At 65.9% G+C, this 15,029-nt stretch overlaps 4 protein-coding genes across 4 annotated transcripts in view; 2 read left to right on the top strand and 2 right to left on the bottom strand.

Annotated features, from left to right (window-relative positions):
• Positions 1-1,372: 1,372 nt before the first annotated feature.
• Positions 1,373-2,805, bottom strand: CHLNCDRAFT_134206 (hypothetical protein; the record flags this gene model as incomplete). Its single annotated transcript, XM_005847176.1, has 5 exons — positions 1,373-1,400; positions 1,555-1,642; positions 1,860-1,974; positions 2,153-2,497; positions 2,614-2,805. 5 exons carry the CDS (start codon positions 2,803-2,805, stop codon positions 1,373-1,375), a joined length of 768 nt encoding a protein of 255 aa, XP_005847238.1.
• A 404-nt stretch (positions 2,806-3,209) lies between these two features.
• CHLNCDRAFT_35526 (hypothetical protein) lies at positions 3,210-5,926 on the top strand. The gene is made up of 9 exons (XM_005847320.1): positions 3,210-3,445; positions 3,634-3,707; positions 3,805-3,950; positions 4,074-4,156; positions 4,327-4,349; positions 4,520-4,756; positions 4,895-4,958; positions 5,108-5,243; positions 5,416-5,926. Exons 1-9 carry the CDS (start codon positions 3,267-3,269, stop codon positions 5,449-5,451), a joined length of 978 nt encoding a protein of 325 aa, XP_005847382.1. The 5' UTR covers positions 3,210-3,266; the 3' UTR covers positions 5,452-5,926.
• Positions 5,927-6,107: 181 nt separating this feature from the next.
• CHLNCDRAFT_134204 (hypothetical protein) lies at positions 6,108-8,923 on the top strand (the record flags this gene model as incomplete). Its single annotated transcript, XM_005847319.1, has 5 exons — positions 6,108-6,125; positions 6,285-7,431; positions 7,556-7,812; positions 8,000-8,608; positions 8,723-8,923. 5 exons carry the CDS (start codon positions 6,108-6,110, stop codon positions 8,921-8,923), a joined length of 2,232 nt encoding a protein of 743 aa, XP_005847381.1.
• Positions 8,924-9,568: 645 nt separating this feature from the next.
• Positions 9,569-15,029, bottom strand: part of CHLNCDRAFT_134203 (hypothetical protein) — a gene marked incomplete at both ends in the record, with an annotated part of 7,360 nt that continues 1,899 nt past the window's right edge. Inside the window, 15 exons of the mRNA XM_005847175.1 lie at positions 9,569-9,636; positions 9,853-9,983; positions 10,155-10,232; positions 10,358-10,440; positions 10,572-10,645; positions 10,986-11,019; positions 11,205-11,402; positions 11,607-11,777; positions 11,896-11,970; positions 12,131-12,222; positions 13,120-13,180; positions 13,380-13,486; positions 13,640-13,751; positions 13,878-14,056; positions 14,142-14,184. Coding sequence (XP_005847237.1) covers positions 9,569-9,636; positions 9,853-9,983; positions 10,155-10,232; positions 10,358-10,440; positions 10,572-10,645; positions 10,986-11,019; positions 11,205-11,402; positions 11,607-11,777; positions 11,896-11,970; positions 12,131-12,222; positions 13,120-13,180; positions 13,380-13,486; positions 13,640-13,751; positions 13,878-14,056; positions 14,142-14,184 — 1,506 coding nt within the window. The remainder of the gene's footprint in view (positions 9,637-9,852; positions 9,984-10,154; positions 10,233-10,357; positions 10,441-10,571; positions 10,646-10,985; positions 11,020-11,204; positions 11,403-11,606; positions 11,778-11,895; positions 11,971-12,130; positions 12,223-13,119; positions 13,181-13,379; positions 13,487-13,639; positions 13,752-13,877; positions 14,057-14,141; positions 14,185-15,029) is intronic.

The following is a 15,029-nucleotide window of genomic DNA, read 5'->3' as shown; positions in this document are numbered from 1 at the left end:
GGCCTTCAGCGCCTGCTGCAGCCGCGCGGAGAGCGTCTCCCGCCGGTTGTCGGAGAGTACCAGTGCCGTGGAGACGAAGCTGGGAACGACGTCGGACTCGGCATGTCTCAGCAGCATGGCGCCCAGGCCCCGGCAGAGGCTCTTCTCCGCGCTCCACTGCAGCAGCCGCACTCCTTGGAACATCCTGGAGGGGAGCAGGGGCGGGCTGTGTGAGGGCAACGAAGGGCAGGCAAAGGCTGATGTCACCGCGTTGGGGCGGTGAACTAATGACCGCACGGCGATGCACCTACCTGTAGGAGACTGCAAAGGCGCCCGGAAAGGCCTGCTGGCCAGAAACGGTGGCCATGTTGAGATGCGAGGTTTGTGGGTGGTGGTCACAGTCGTCGGGAGCCCTATTGCCGCCTTTTAGGCTGTGGAATGCGTTAGAAATGGATGCGCGGGAGGCGGATGGCGCCGCTTTATAGCAATGGAATGTGTCCCGTCCCGCCCGCAGTACACACTTCAGCGGCCTTTTGCTGCACGATACATCGGCAGAAATAGGCACATTGTGATGGCCAACGTGCTGTCGACATGTCCCAGGAAACTTGGCCCTGGCGAGTCGGTGCACCACTTGGCATGGCGACATGCCGCAGCGACAGCTGCCGTCGCACGACAACAGCCAGAGCAAGAATGTCACAAATTTCCTGTTTGAAACAAAACCACCTATCGCTCACCCTGTGCTCGCATTGGAGTGCTTGACAGAGGGCATGCCATGCAACCAGAGACAGCAACTTGCATGATGCTGGGTTGACGCCCCACGACACATGCGGGGACAGGCGGCGGAGGAGGAAGAGGACAATAGGGACAAACCAACGTTGTCAACTCGCTCGTGCCTACATCACGCATTGTGGCCATTGCGCGCTGCATAGGTCTTCAGCGGCACCCCGCTGAGCTCGAGCTCTGGGCCGTACGGGTGACGCGGCCCCGACAGCAGCTCCGGCTCCTCCGCCGGCAGCTGCGAGTGCAGGTGCGGCAGCTCGTCACCGCTGCCGTCCACGCTCAGCTTGTGGCCAGCCCGGCGCTCTGCGGGGAGGGTGAAGATAAGAATCAACAACAGGAAAAAATGTGTTGCGGATAACACTGCCTGCAACCGCTACCACGCCTGCCCACCTGCGATGGCCTTGATAACCAGGAAGAGGCTGAACATGAAGAAGGCTGTGCCCAGCATCCACAGGACAAATGGGACCGGCACCATCATGCCGGAGCCCATGCTGAAAATGCAGGGCAAGTGACGCAGCTCAGTCGCAACTTCAAGCCAATGCACGACCTGCAATCTCTTTCTTCCCGGCTGGCATGCAGGTACAAGGCAACACTCATGGTGCACGGCTACTCACTACTCAGGGTCCCACTGCGGCTCGCTCCTGCACACACACACACAGCATGCCAGCAGCGCAGTGTCATGGAGAGGCTTGCGACGTGAGGGGCGAGGGAGCGTGAACACGCTCCTGCCATCGCTACCCTGCCGCGCCGCCGCCACCTGCTCACTTGTACATGATGTACGCTGTTTGAATCCACCAGGCTCCCTGCAAGATGGTCAGCCAGGGCCGCGCCGAGGCCGCCAGGATGCTGCGCGGCTTTGCCATCTCTGCCAGGATGGCGACAACTGTATGGCGGGGTGGGACGGGGGGAACGGGGGGCACGCAGATGGTGCAAACACGAATGAATTCAAGGGGTGCAGGCAACGTAGGACGGCGTCCACGCAGCCCTCCCCTGATGCAGTGCACGTGACAGGGCTCGGATGGCAGGCACGGCAGCCCTCATGTGCGTGCAGCCAGCCAGCACAGGCGCAGGCGCACGCCATGCCCAGCGCATGCTCTCACCCGTGGCAAAGACCTGCAGCACCAGGATGAGGTGCACCATGATCTCCACGCGCGGCCCCTTGAGGTGGAACACCAGCAGCAGGCCCTCCGACAGGAAGGCCAGGCTCAGGAAGGCCTGCAGCGCGAGGCAGCGCGGGCAGGGCGGGGGTGACGGAGCCGGGAAGGCACAATGCGCCGCGCTGTGCGGCGAGGGACGGGCAGCGCGCCGGCGCGGCACTGCTGGCTGGCCTGCACTGCACACACGCGCGCCAGCGAGCCCCATCGTGCTGCACGTCACACTCCTGCCAGCTCACCAGCTCCGTACTAGGTGGCGCCCCGCAGTAGTGGGCTAGCAGGTCGACCAGGCCCGAGGCCATGAAGGATGCATACATGGTTGAGTGCTGCCAGTCATTCATGTTGTCCGTGAACCGCCCATCTGGGCCGTACAGCCGCCTGTACGACTCGTGCCCCAGCCACAGCTCCCCCAGGATGCCCACCAGCGGCAGGCACAGCTTGACAAAGGGCTCCAGCGGCAGGCGGCGCAGGCGGCGCAGCCCAAAGGGCAGCAGCTGCCAGCCGCGCGCGCGGAAGCCGCGCCGGGCTGCCAGGCACTGCATGTAGTGGGCGTAGGTGGTGATGGCCCACCACAGGCCCCACACCTGCAGGGGCGGGGCAAGGGGTGGGAAGACGGCGGGAAGACGGCAGCGGGCGGCAGAGCGGAGCAGACTGCGGGCACGGCTGTGCGCCATCCGCGGTGTGCGGCAGCGGCGCTCACGATGAAGAAGCAGCCCGGCACGATGTGCCCGTCGAATCCGCCGTGGAAGTAGTAGTAGGAGCCGTCTGCGCGGCGCCCCACTGAGGCAGTGTACTTCATTGTGTCGCCGCCCATGTCCATGGCGCCGCCGCCTGCGGGCGCCGCGTGGTCGTGACCGGCGTGGTCGTGCGCCGTGTGGTTGCCTGCATCCATGGCTGCCGCGCCCGCTGCCAGCTGTCAAATGGATGCCTGGCTGCGTGCCGATGGGGTCTACGGTGGGGTGCAGGCCTGTATCAGGGAGGAAGGGCAGCGGTTGTCGGCGCAGCGGTGGCGGCGTAGGCGCCGAGGTGCACAAGTCGCTGCACCGCCCCTGCAGCCCCTGATCCCAGCATGTACAGAGTCATGTGCTGTAGCTACAGGGGCGTGGCTGCGCTGTGAGCGCTCCCAAGTGGCGCAACGCAGGGCACCAACCTGGGCAGCTCCAGTCTTCGATGGCGGGCCGTGCTCAGACGTCCTGGCAGTGCACGGCAGCAATTTCAACGCAAGGGAGGCGTGAGAGCCCCGACTCAATTTGGAAATGTAGCCCCAACATCATCCGTCTCGGCGCCTGGTTTGCACCGCCCGTGTTGTTGCTTGGCTTGGCCTCTGGCTCCAGTGCAAAGCCTGCTGCCAGTATGAAGGCTGGCGTTGTTGCGGTGCTGCTTGCAGCCACACTCGGCCTGACTGCCGCAGCGCGGGTGCTGGAGCCCCAGGGCGCCTCCCTGACTGCCGGCGATACCTCAGCTGGGGGAAGGCCCAAGCCCAGCCGCTTCGCTACCGCAATCACCCCCTCGCCCTCCTACCGCCCTCTCGTGTGAGCCTCCCCCCTCTCTTCCACTGCCACGCGTGAAGATCCAGCCCTGCAGCAGCCCTTGACACTGCTGGCGCCAAAAAGCAGCAGGCAGAGGGTGGCCCATCTGGCCCAGATGTTGGCCCGCCTCGTCCGCCGCCGCCTGCTGGCAGAGGCCACCAGCGTCCTGCGCTCCCCCTCCCCATGTGCAGTAAGAGTGCCCTGCCGCACACGTTCCTGTCCGCCGAAGACCTGCCCAAGAGCTTCGACTGGCGCAACGTGAACGGTAGGAGCGCCGCATTTTGCCGGCACTTTGTTGTGCCGCCCCCTGCCGCCGGCGCCAGCAGCTGATGCCCCCTGCCCGCGGCTTCCCTGCCGCGCAGGGACGAACTACTTGTCGACCACTCGTAATCAGCACATCCCTCAGTACTGCGGCTCCTGCTGGGCCCACGCCGCCACCTCCTCGCTGGCCGACCGCATCAACATCAAGCGCGGCGGCGCCTGGCCCTCCGCCTACCTCAGCGTGCAGGTCAGCGCACGCCTGTGCAAGGGCATTGTCGGCGACGTCTGGTGTGGTTGATGGCCTGCTGACCCCCCCCCCCCCCCCCACACACACACACACACACTCCTGCCCGCCCAATGTTGCCCGCAGAACGTGATCGACTGCGGCCACGCTGGCAGCTGCCAGGGCGGCTGGGATGGACTGGTGTACGAGTACGCCGCCCGCCACGGCATGTGAGCGTGGTATGGGGTGGTGGGGGGTCTGAAGCTCGCGGCGCTGCGAAACTGCAAACGCCGGGCCATGCCTGGGCCGGCCTCATTGCCTTGGGCCCCCACCGCGCTGCCTGTCCCTGCTTTGCTCACACCTTCACCCTCCCTCGCCCCTTCCATCCATCGCGCCCCAGCCCCGACGAGACGTGCAACCTCTGTGAGCCGCCGCCGCCGTTTCAGCTGCTAGCCTGCTTGCGCTGCTGCAGCTGCAAGCGCCTCTTCCCTGCACTTTGCCACGAGGCCCAGGCAGGACAGGCCCGCTCACGCACGCCCTCCCTCGCCGCTGCCCTCCGCCTCCTCCCCTCCCCTGCTTGCCCCGCCTCGCAGACCAGGCTGTGAACCAGGAGTGCAACCACAAGCACCAGTGCTACACCTGCTGGCCCGGCGAGGGCTGCCTGCCCCTGGAGCAGTACCAGCGGCTGGTGGTGGAGGAGCATGGGCGGGTGGAGGGGGCGCACGCGATGCGGGCCGAGGTCTTCCGCCGCGGCCCCATCTCCTGCAGCATCGACGCCAGCGAGGGCCTGGACAAGTACACGGGCGGCATCTACACCGAGTACAACCCCGGTGGGTGGAAAGAACGTTGTTGCCATGGGGGCAGGGAGCGGCCCATTGTCCTCGCGCCCCTGCTGCCTCCGTGTCCTCTCCTTCTCTTCCCGCTTCTGCTGATCCTGGCCTCTGCTGCCTGCCTGCTGCTGCCTGCAGAGCCCCAGACCAACCACATCGTGTCGGTGGTGGGGTGGGGCGAGGAGGACGGCATCCCCTTCTGGTGCGCCGCCTGCGCAGTCGCACCTGCCTGCCTGCATGAAGCAGCTCCTCATGCCCCAGCCACTCAGTGCTGCACCGCGTCCCGGCCTGCCAACCCGTGCCCCTCACACCCCGCCGGCCTGTGCTGCCCCGCCGCCACCCGTACCGCAGGATTGTGCGCAACAGCTGGGGCCAGCCGTGGGGCGAGCAGGGCTTCTTCCGCATTGTGACCAGCGAGGCGTTTGACGGGCGCGGCAACGATTTCAACCTGGCCATAGAGACCTCCTGCGGCTGGGCCGTGCCAGAGGTGAGGTGGGGGCTGGGGAGGGCGGCGTGTCCCTGCCCTGCACGGCTGGCGCCGCCGCGTTGTTGTCAGGGCGGATGGCAGCAGCAGCAGGGCAGGCCACGTGGCAGCCGGGCCCAGCAGGCCAGGTGCCTGTGGCGGCTGACCCGGCGCTCCGTCTGCTCCCTGCCTGCAGACCTGGAGGGACGCCTCTGAGCTGCACGTGGAGTAGGCGCCTGCCGCACCCGCCTGCCTGCCACTGTGTAGAAGCCCGGCCGCAGCCGTCGCTGCCGCCCACCTTGCGGGCAAAAGCACGTGACTGGCGTCGCACTGCCGTTTGCCCTGCTGTTCTTCCTGCCGAGCGCTGAGCCGCCCGGCGCCCCGTCGAGGCTGCGCTGCTGCGCTGTACAAGCCCCCCACTGAGCGCCCATTGCATTTTTTTCCAGCGTGCACTCCGCCGTCGGTGTACCATGTGTGCGGGCCCCACTGTACTCCCTATCGCAAAGCCAGCCCTGTGTGCTGCTATTGGCCTCGACGGCAACCTCATCCTACAATCGCCCCTTTCATCCTGGCATTTCATGCCTGCCTGTGCCATTCACCCAATCAACACAAGCATTCTTCTGTCCTCAGCTCACGTGCATCTCTGCTCCTGCTATGCAACCCCACCTCTGCCTGCCCTTGTTTCTCTCGGTAACACAGCCATTTCGAGGTTCATGACAGAAGCATGCTGTTTGGGGAGTCAAAAGGGAATGCGACGGGCGCGCTGGCCACAGCGCTGCACGCCATTGCAGGCGTGCCTGTCTCATCGCCCCCAATTCATCGATTCTTTTTCTACCCCGGCACTGCCACACTGGTTCGCCACTTTGTTTTTCACATGTGATCGCTGTCATGCTGTCAGGGTGCAAGGTGGGCAGCGCCCAGAATTGCTGCACAAGAAAATGCTGCACAGGATCTCGAAAGGCGGAAATCCCCCTAGAGCGCCGCTCAACAGGATGCCGCCTTCCCCAATGCCGCCCACCGCCGCCGCGCACACAAACCCCGCCACCCGTCTTCCCCCTTCTGCAGGTTCTGCTGTCTGCCGACGCCCGCATCTCTCACAAGTCTAGTCGCTCGAAGATCTGGCAGAGGCGTGTTGCCCAGGAGGGCGGCACCTGGCTGGATGCCGGCAGCGCCACCGCCGCTGCCACACATCTGTTGGTGGGCGACGAGGAGCCCGCAGCTGGCAGCGCAGCTGCGCCGGTGCCTGTGCACTACAGTTGGCTCGAGGGCTGCCTGGCCAAGCGGCGGCGTCTGGACGAAGCTGACTTTCACCCTGCCGCCATCGCAGCGGCGGCGGCCAGCAGCAGCGGCGGCGGCGGCGGCGCAGGCAAGTCCAAGGGAGCGAGCAGGGCCAGCCCAGCGGTCACCAGCGAGCCCGGCAGGAGCAGCAGTGCAGCGGCAGCCGCCCCGGGCCCAGCTGCAGGGCCCTCCCCTGCCGCCGTGGCCGCTGCGGCTGCAGCCGCGGCCTCAGCAGCTTCGCCGGGGCGCCCGCCGCTGCGCCAGCTGGCCGTCAAGTCGCCGCTGCTGATGGCAAGCGACATCCAGCACCTGCTGCTGCACCTGCTGGCAGACGCCCCTCGCCCCCACTGGCTGTCGGTGCACGGCCGCCCCGGCACGGTGGTGGTGGTAGAGCTGCCAGGGCTGGACCGCCAGCTGCTGTTGGAGCAGCCGCCGGTGCTGCGGCAGATGCTGGAGGGAGTGAGGCAGCGGGTGCTGCTGCAGACCACCGCCGTCAACGAGGTGGCCAGCCAGACCACGGCGGCCCTGCTGTCGGTGGCGCAGCCGGGCAGGCGGGCGGGCCACAAGCGCAAGCAGCCTGAGCCTGAGCCTCCTGGGGCGGCGGCGACATCGGCAGCGGCGGCAGCCGTCCCGGCGGCAGCCGAGGGAGGGCAGGAGCCACCGCTGCAGCACAGGGAGCAGCAAGATGCTACGGCAGCTGAGAAGGCCTTCCCGCCCGCTTTTTTTGCAACAACGGCGCGGCAGATGAGAGTCATGGGCTTCCCGCATGGTTCCGCAGAGGCAGCAGATGCAGCGGAGGCTGCGGTGCCAGGTGCAGCTGTGGACGGCAGCCACGCCAGCAATTGCGCCGCAAGCGACCAGGGTGCAGGCCAGGCGCTGCCGCCGGGCTGGGTGTCGACAGCACAGCAACGGGAGCTAGTTGGAGACCGCTCAGGTGTGTTCAGCGGCCCTCTTGCTTTCAGACAAAGCCGTGCAGCTGCTGGCTGCGTGGACGCACGCCTCCAACCACCATCACTTCAGTCGAAGCACTTGCCGCCCGCCCTCCAATGATGGTGCAGGGGCAGCAACCGAGGTGGTGGTGGCGGTGGACTGTGAGATGGTGATCACGGCGGAAGGCTTTGAGCTGGCGCGCGTGTCGCTGGTTGGCGGCAGCGGCGCGCGCCTGCTGGATGCGCTGGTGGTCCCGGACAACCCTGTGCTGGATTACAACACTCGCTACTCAGGCATCACAGCGGCGATGCTGGAGGGGCTGACGACGCGGTGCGCCGATGCACAGCGTCTGGTGCTGCGGCATGTGGGGCCCGACACACTGCTGGTAGGCACGGTGGTGGGGCAGGTTTAAGGGGCGGTGCCGAGGAGTGCCGCACCTGCGCCTCGCCTTTCCCGTTCTTGCCAGCATGACATTTCCACGTGCCTCCGCATACGCCAATGGGCCTGTTTGGGCGTCCTGGTGCTGCTTTATGTGTCAGGCTGCATCCCCTCTTGCCCCCCTGCCCCCGCAGGTGGGCCACACCCTGGAGAATGATCTCAAAGCGCTGCGCCTGGCGCACGGCAGGTGCATCGACTCGGCGGTGCTGTACCCGCACCCCAGGGGCCTGCCCCACCGCTCCTCGCTGCGCACGCTTGCGCAGCGCCTGCTGGCCCGCACCATCCAGCAGGGGGCGCACGATAGCTACATCGATGCTGAGGTGGCGCTGCAGGCGGTGCAGCTGAAATGGCGGTACGGCCCAACCTACGGTACCGTCAAGCAAGGCTGCAGCCACCTGTTTGATGTGCTGGCAGCCCGCGGGCGCCGCCTGGCGCTGGCGGCGCCCCGCGAGATGCTGATGCTGCATGCGGTGCCGCAGGCAGAGGTAGTTGCGTGCAGCAGCGATGGGCAGGCGGTGGAGGCTGCGCTGCGCCTGCTGGGTGGCGCGCAACGGGAGCAGCAGGCGCCTGCGAGGCCAGAAGCGGCGGCGGCAGGCCCGGCAGGCAGCGCAGCGACACAACAGCAGCCGCGGCCTTCCCCGGCGGTGCAGCAGAAGCAGCAGCAGGGGCCGGACTTGCTGTGGCTGCAGCTGAGCGAGCTCTGGGACTACCTTGAAGGGCGTGCCACGCAGCTCGCTGGCCAGGTCAGCTCGGAACACCTGTTGCCTTGCCACTCTGCGCGTTGCGAGTGCTGGGCAGCGCATGCTGTGTTCTCTGTGCAAGTATGATGGAAGAAGGCCTGCTGGTTGCTGGTGCAGGACGGCGCGCTCAACCTGGGGCAGGCAGTGGCGGCAGCGCAGCGGGACCCCGAGCCTCGCCGCATTCTGCAGCAGGCAGACCAGCGCCTGGCACAGCTGGCGGCAGCGCTGCCTGCCGGCGCGCTGCTGCTGGTGGTGAGCGGGCAGGGCAACACGGCTCTGTGCCGAGCGCTGCATGGCGAGGGCAGCAAGCGCAAGTAGGAGGGGCAGCACGCGCAGAGGGCACGACACGCCGCTGCCAAGGGCAGCAGGGAGGTTCAGGGGCTGGTGCAGCGAGCGCAGCAGGGCGTGTGCCTGGTGGCGCTGAGCGGCACGGCGTGATGCATTCGTAAGCTTCCCCTGGCGCTGAGCCCAAGCCACCACCATGCTCTGCTGACACGTGGCAGCTCCAGCTGGCTGTGGCTGAGCATTGCTACTGCCCGGCATCTCACTGTGGCAACAGGCTGTAAGTGGGGCTTGATCGTTTACATTGGCACCTGAGCTAATACCAGATCAGGGCAGGCAAGCAGATGCGGAAATAGACAGCTACATGTATGACAGATGAAATGCATGCATCGGAGGAGTGGAGGGGTAAGGTGAAGGGGTCGGGGAGGCAGGGGCAACCCCACAGAAACGGGAGCCCCTGCAGCAAGGCCTGCAATCGCTCGGGAAAACTTGATGCAGGCGCGCACGAGAGAGGAAAAGAGCAAACAATTCTTGGGTCGGTGGCGCTAAAGGGCACCAGATATAAAATGTAAAGCGCGTGTGCGCTCGGCAGCAGCGCGCAAGAATAGACTTGGTTTACAGTATCCAACAGGCTGGGGCGGCGCAAGCGCTGCATCGCAGCCCCCCACGCTTGACGGGCCGTCAAGCGGAGGCGCTGGCCGGGATGGTGCGCGGCGGCAGCGAAAACCGGCACGTCATCAGCGGCTCATCTGCACAGAGGAAAGCAACGGGTGGGGGGGCCGGCAGGCGGGCTCCTCGGGAGGCTGTTGCAACCCAAGCAGCAGCCGGGTGGCAGCAGAGCCTGGCAGCAGCGTGCTGGCAGGGAAGCGGCGCCGCCACGGCCGCCATCAGCCCCTACAGCCGCCCGCCCATTCGCCCACAACACTTTGTCTCACACACACCCGCGCGCGCAAGCGGGCGCGCACCTGGCGCCCCCGGCACCGCGGCGTGCTCCAGTATCTGGGCGATCTTGGGCGCGGCGTGGTCCACGGTGGGCGCGTTGTTGAAGTAAAAGTCGTTCATGGCGCGCGCACCCTCGGGCAAGTCCTCCTGGAACCTGCGGCAGGAGGGCAGGCAGGAGGGCAGGGCAGGGTGGGCAGGCGGGCGGGCGGGCAAGGTAGGCAGGCGGGCGGGCAGGCGCACACACAGAGGGTTCCAGCGGCGAGGGGCGGGCGCTGAGCGGGGCAGGCTGTCGCGGTCGCGGCGCGAATGGCGACCGGCAATGCACCCTGGCCAGATGCCCCCAGCCCCTCCACCATCCCCACAAAGCCGTTGTGCCTGCAGCTCACCAGGGATGCTGCTGGATCTGCGGGCAAGGGGAGCAGGCAGGCAGCAGGGAGCGATGAGGCGTCCGGGGCAGGGTGCGGGGCAGGGCAAAAAGGCATGGCAGCGGCGGCATGGGCCATGCCGCCCACCTGCTCTGTGCTCCACCGCCTGTCGGGGTCGGCGCACAGCAGGTGGCTGAGCATCTCCAGGCCGGCAGGGGATATGGAGACGCTAGGCGGGATGATATACTGCGGGTAGGGAGGGGAGGCGGAGGCGTCAGCGGGCTGGTGCAGCCCCTGCCATCCCATGCAGCCTGTGCCGCGGGAAGGAAGTAGCAGCACAGCCCAGCCTCTTCTCAGCAGCCCTTGTCTACCCCCACCTTGGCCTCCGTGATGTTCTGCACGCAGTTTATATCTCCCGGGGTCCAAGGGAAGCCACCCACAAGCATGGTGTCTGCAGGCGGGCAGCGGGGGGCGCCAGGCAGGCAGGCGGGCAGGCGTTGTCAGGGAGCAGGAGACAGGCAGGCGCACAGGCAGGGACAAACAGCCAGGAGGCTCGCTGCGGCTGCATCTTGCCCTTGCCCCAGCTGCACCGTGCGGCGCCAACGCATGTGCTGGCACCGGCCCATGTGCAGCGCACGGCGCACACCTTGCCAACGGGCCCAGGCCACTACGCACCCAGGCGGCTGGAAGCGACACCAACAGCACCCTCCCAACACTAGCAACGCTCTCACGGCACTAGCGGCAACCTCACAACACGTGCAGCCAGCAAAAGGCACGAGCAGCCAGCTCACACAGGATGACGCCAAGCGACCAGACGTCAGCCTTCTGCGCTCGCAGCAGAGGGCGAGGCGGGAGGCAGGCATCATTGGGTGGACTCTTGGGCGGGCTGCGCCACGGGCGAGCCTCAACCACCCTGGCCCACGTGTCCGGCAGCGCCCCTGCCACCCATCCTCCTTCCTCCTCTAGCCACACAGAGCACACAAACAAGCTGGCGGGGGTGCGGGCCTCACCTTTGCGTCGTACTTGCCCGTGCAGCACACCACCTCTGGCGCCATGTAGACCTCTGTGCCGCAGCGCGTGCGGGCGCTGGAGTTGTAGTCGTGCTTGGAGTAGCCAAAGTCGCCAATCTTGAGCAGCGGGCGGCCGTGGTCGGCGCCGTTGGTGCACAGCAGCATGTTCTCCAGCTTGAGGTCGCGGTTGGCCACGCCCTGGGGGGAGGGGAGGGGACAGGAGGGGAGGGGAGCGGCTCAGGGGTGATGGGAAGGGAGGACAGGTGTGGGGGCACGTGGTTTGCAGAGAGGAGGGGAAGGGGAGGCCCATGGAACAAAATGCACGGCGCTGCCGATGTGATGCCTGCAGCTGCCCAGCCGACAGCAAGTCATGCGGAAGGGCTGGCAGCACGCCGCGCCCACCCGGTGGTGCGTGTAGGAGAGGCCGATGACGAGCTGCTGGAAGAGCCAGCGGGCGGTGGCCTCGGGCAGGCGCCGCCCCGGCTGCTTCTGCAGGTACGTCAGCAGGCTGCCGGCGTCGCCAAACTCCATGGCGATGGCCAGGTGCTGGGAGGTGAGGAACACCTCGTACACCTGTGGAACCACAGCAGCAGGGGTGGCGGTCAGGCAGCCCATGCACCTCACAGGCGCCTTGGAGGGTGGAGGCGGCCCTGCCGGTCTGATTGGCGGGGAATGGGTGGCGACCACACACCTGCACGATGAAGGGGTGGGACAGTGAGGCCTGGTGCAGGATCTCGCGGCCCACGTACAGCATGTATGGCTTGTTCTGCACACAAGTGGGGGAGGCGGGAAGGCACTCCAGTGAGACGGATGGCGGATGGCAGCAGCAATGCATGCACTCCATCATCTACTGGGGCTGCCTGGGTTCGGAGTCGCTTGCAGCACCCCTGCTGCTGACACCGCCGCTGCATCAAGCTCGGGCTCACAGAGGCAGAGGATGAGAAGTAGGAGCCACGCGCTAGCAGCTTGACGGCCACCATGGCACCATTCTGCAGGTCCTGGGCTTGCACAACAATGCCTGCAGCGCAGGAGGTGGAGAAGAGTTGCACTCAGACTGGCATGGGCTGTCACCGCAGCATCCCCTGCCGCACCCTGTCCATACGGCAGCCGCCATCGCCATCGCCCCACCAAAGCTACATATGGGTCAATTGCATGCCCTGGCGCTAGCAAGCGGTCGTGCAAGGGGCTCCCGCCACTTGACTCATGCCTTATTGCGCAACACCTCCTCCCCCCGACCCCAGCAATGCTCAGAAACCAGCCATTCACGCTGCCTACCAAAGGCCCCATGTCCTAATGCTTTCACAATCGAGTAGCGCGGGATATCAAGGGCTAGGGGAGCCCCCGAGCCGCCTGCACTGTAGCCGTTGCCTGGGCCAGCCATCGGCATTCCAGACGTCTGCTGGAGGTCAGTGATGCATGAGCATGGGCTCGCTGCGGGCTCTCGGCCAGGTCGGGTATGCCACAGCGACAGGGGTGGGAAGGCAGCTTGTGGGAGCGCAGCAGAAGCAGAGAGGAAGCGGATGGTCAGGCCAGGAGATGGGCCCATCGATGAGGCCGCGCAGTGGAGCCTCTGCAGTACTCGGGGTGGACGTGCACCACCTGCAAAATGCTAATAAAAGAGGGATAACCTTGGCCTTGATGTAAATTGAAATTGAAGCATGCATGCATGCGGCGTTGCAGCTGGGGAGGGTTGTTTGCGCGGTGGCAGGCGGCCACCAAACATCGGGACAACCGCCAGACTGGAGCTGGAAGCTGCTCCAAGTTACCATATCAAATGCGCATCATCAAATTGCAGCATCAAACAATGCTACATCACATCAAGGCCTGGGCCCATCAGTGCAGCCACTGCTCTCCTGCGCCGCTGCTGCCGACGCTGCATCTGCGGCCGCACCCTGTCTGCCAGCCGGGAGCCGACGCTCAAGCACCAGGGTGACCGGACCATCTGAAACCAGCCCCTTCTTCAGCGCCGCGACGACCTGCGGCAGCAGCAATACATTTGCAGCATGGGTCACAGGGCAGGAGGCAACGGAGGCCCTGTGCTCCCACCACAGGACACCCCCCCCAACCCTCCAGGCATCAACAGCTAACGCCAACCCAGCCCACCTGCGGCCAGCCCTGCCCATCTGCGCCATAGACGACCGTCGAGCGTACAGGGAGAGAACGGAGGCCATATACGATGTTGGTGCAGGAGCACGCTCGCAGCACATCGCCTTCCATGGCCACCGACGCAGCCAGCGACGTGTTCAGCCGTGCGTTTTTTGCCTTCTGCTCTGCGCGGCCACCTGCAGGATGGGGCCATTCAGCAGGCAATATTAAAGTCCGCTGCTGAGAGGTGACCTATCGTACCAGCTGCAAAGCAGGCGAGCCAGCGGCTTTGCATCGTGTCATATGGGCAGCGCAGCACCCACTGCCAGCACAGCTGGCGCCAGTCGCACCCGGTACAAAGCCAGCCACAACCACACGCTTGCGCCGTGCATCCTCCTCAAACACGATGCCCAGCGGCCGCTCAAGTGTGGTCACCACCAGCTGGCTGGGATGCGGCAGCACCTACACGGCGAGCGTGAGTGGCGCAGTGCGCGGTGCGACGCAGGAGGGGCACCTCACTTCCGTGCAGTTGACCGGGAGCAGGCAAGTGCCAGACGAGGCAGGGCACGGCGCAGGCCCCACTGTTACCTTGCTGAACACAAAGGTGCGCGGCTGGCGCTCGCCCACGGTGCCGACATCGATGCGCAGCCGCTCCCCCTCTGCCCCCTCCTCCACTGGCCAAGGCGTATAGCTGATAGCCCGGAAGGCCAGCTCGCCGCGCCCGTCCCGCTCGGGAGATGCGCCCTCTGGGGCTTGAAACACAGTGCCTGTTGGGGCAAAGGATCCAGGATCACATGGGTGGCTGTAGCCAGATGTCATAAACCAGAAGTGGGCACCAGGTGAGCAGCGCACCCGTTTTCCTGTCCTCAAACAGGGTGCCATCGTCCAAGCTGCCCTGGGGGGGTGGGCGTAGCAAGTAGGCCACTGCCGCCACGAGCATCAGCAACGGGACTGCCAAGCTGCAGGTGCAGGGCACGGGGCCAGCGCTGTGGTGCAACCTCAGCCACCAACCGTACAGTAAACAGCATACGCGAAGGGGAGGTATGGCACAGGATGCCGAGCGGGCAGCAAGGCACGATGGCCAGCAGGTGCACCTAGCAATCAGCAGCGTGTCCTTCTCTTGCTGGCATGCCGAGTCAAAGCAAGAGGGCTGCAGTGCTGACACCAGGCTGCCAACAACCAGGGCAGCCTGGGAGCTGGGTTGCCCAACTGCTGACGCTGATGCCCATGCCGCCGCTGCCCGCTGTGCTGCCACTGGCGCCTGCCATCCAGTTCCGACCGAGTCCGCAAGGCCTGCCATCAGCCACTGCTGTGCAGCCAGCTCCTGTGCAGCCCACTGCGAAAGAGCCTGGGCACTGAGCAGCGCCCCGGCACGCCAACGCTGCCTGCGCTTTGGGCTCGACAGCAAGATGCAGCAGTGGAATGTACGATAGAACAGTCGAGGACAGTGGTAGGCCGAATTGGCTGGGGAGAGCAACCCCTGGCCCACAACCCGAACAGCGGAGGCGTGTAGCTGTGTTGCTGGGGCAAGCATCATGGAGTCGCAGTGCAAGAGAGAAAGCTTGTGCAACGCTGCCAATTAGGGGGCGGATGGAATGGCAGCACGCAGCACCCACCGCCACCCGTCCCGCTGGCGGAACCAGCTTGTGTGGGCTTAAAGTCTGGTAAAGCAAGAACTAGCTTGCAACATAGACTCCCCGCCGAAACGGGACGGGAACCGGGCGAAAGCAGAGAAAGCAA

Source organism: Chlorella variabilis (assembly GCF_000147415.1).
Source record: "Chlorella variabilis unplaced genomic scaffold CHLNCscaffold_11, whole genome shotgun sequence".
Lineage (NCBI taxonomy): Eukaryota > Viridiplantae > Chlorophyta > Trebouxiophyceae > Chlorellales > Chlorellaceae > Chlorella > Chlorella variabilis.
The sequence above is the reverse complement of the archived record's forward strand: the minus strand, read 5'-3'. Positions and strand labels throughout refer to the sequence as shown.

Bases quoted from the DNA above. Each gene is read 5' to 3' on its own strand.
- CHLNCDRAFT_35526 (XM_005847320.1), top strand. From the start codon at position 3,267: ATGAAGGCTGGCGTTGTTGCGGTGCTGCTTGCAGCCACACTCGGCCTG. The intron at 3,708-3,804 runs GTAGGAGCGCCG...CCTGCCGCGCAG, and splicing joins CGACTGGCGCAACGTGAACG to GGACGAACTACTTGTCGACC. The intron at 5,244-5,415 runs GTGAGGTGGGGG...CCCTGCCTGCAG, and splicing joins GCGGCTGGGCCGTGCCAGAG to ACCTGGAGGGACGCCTCTGA.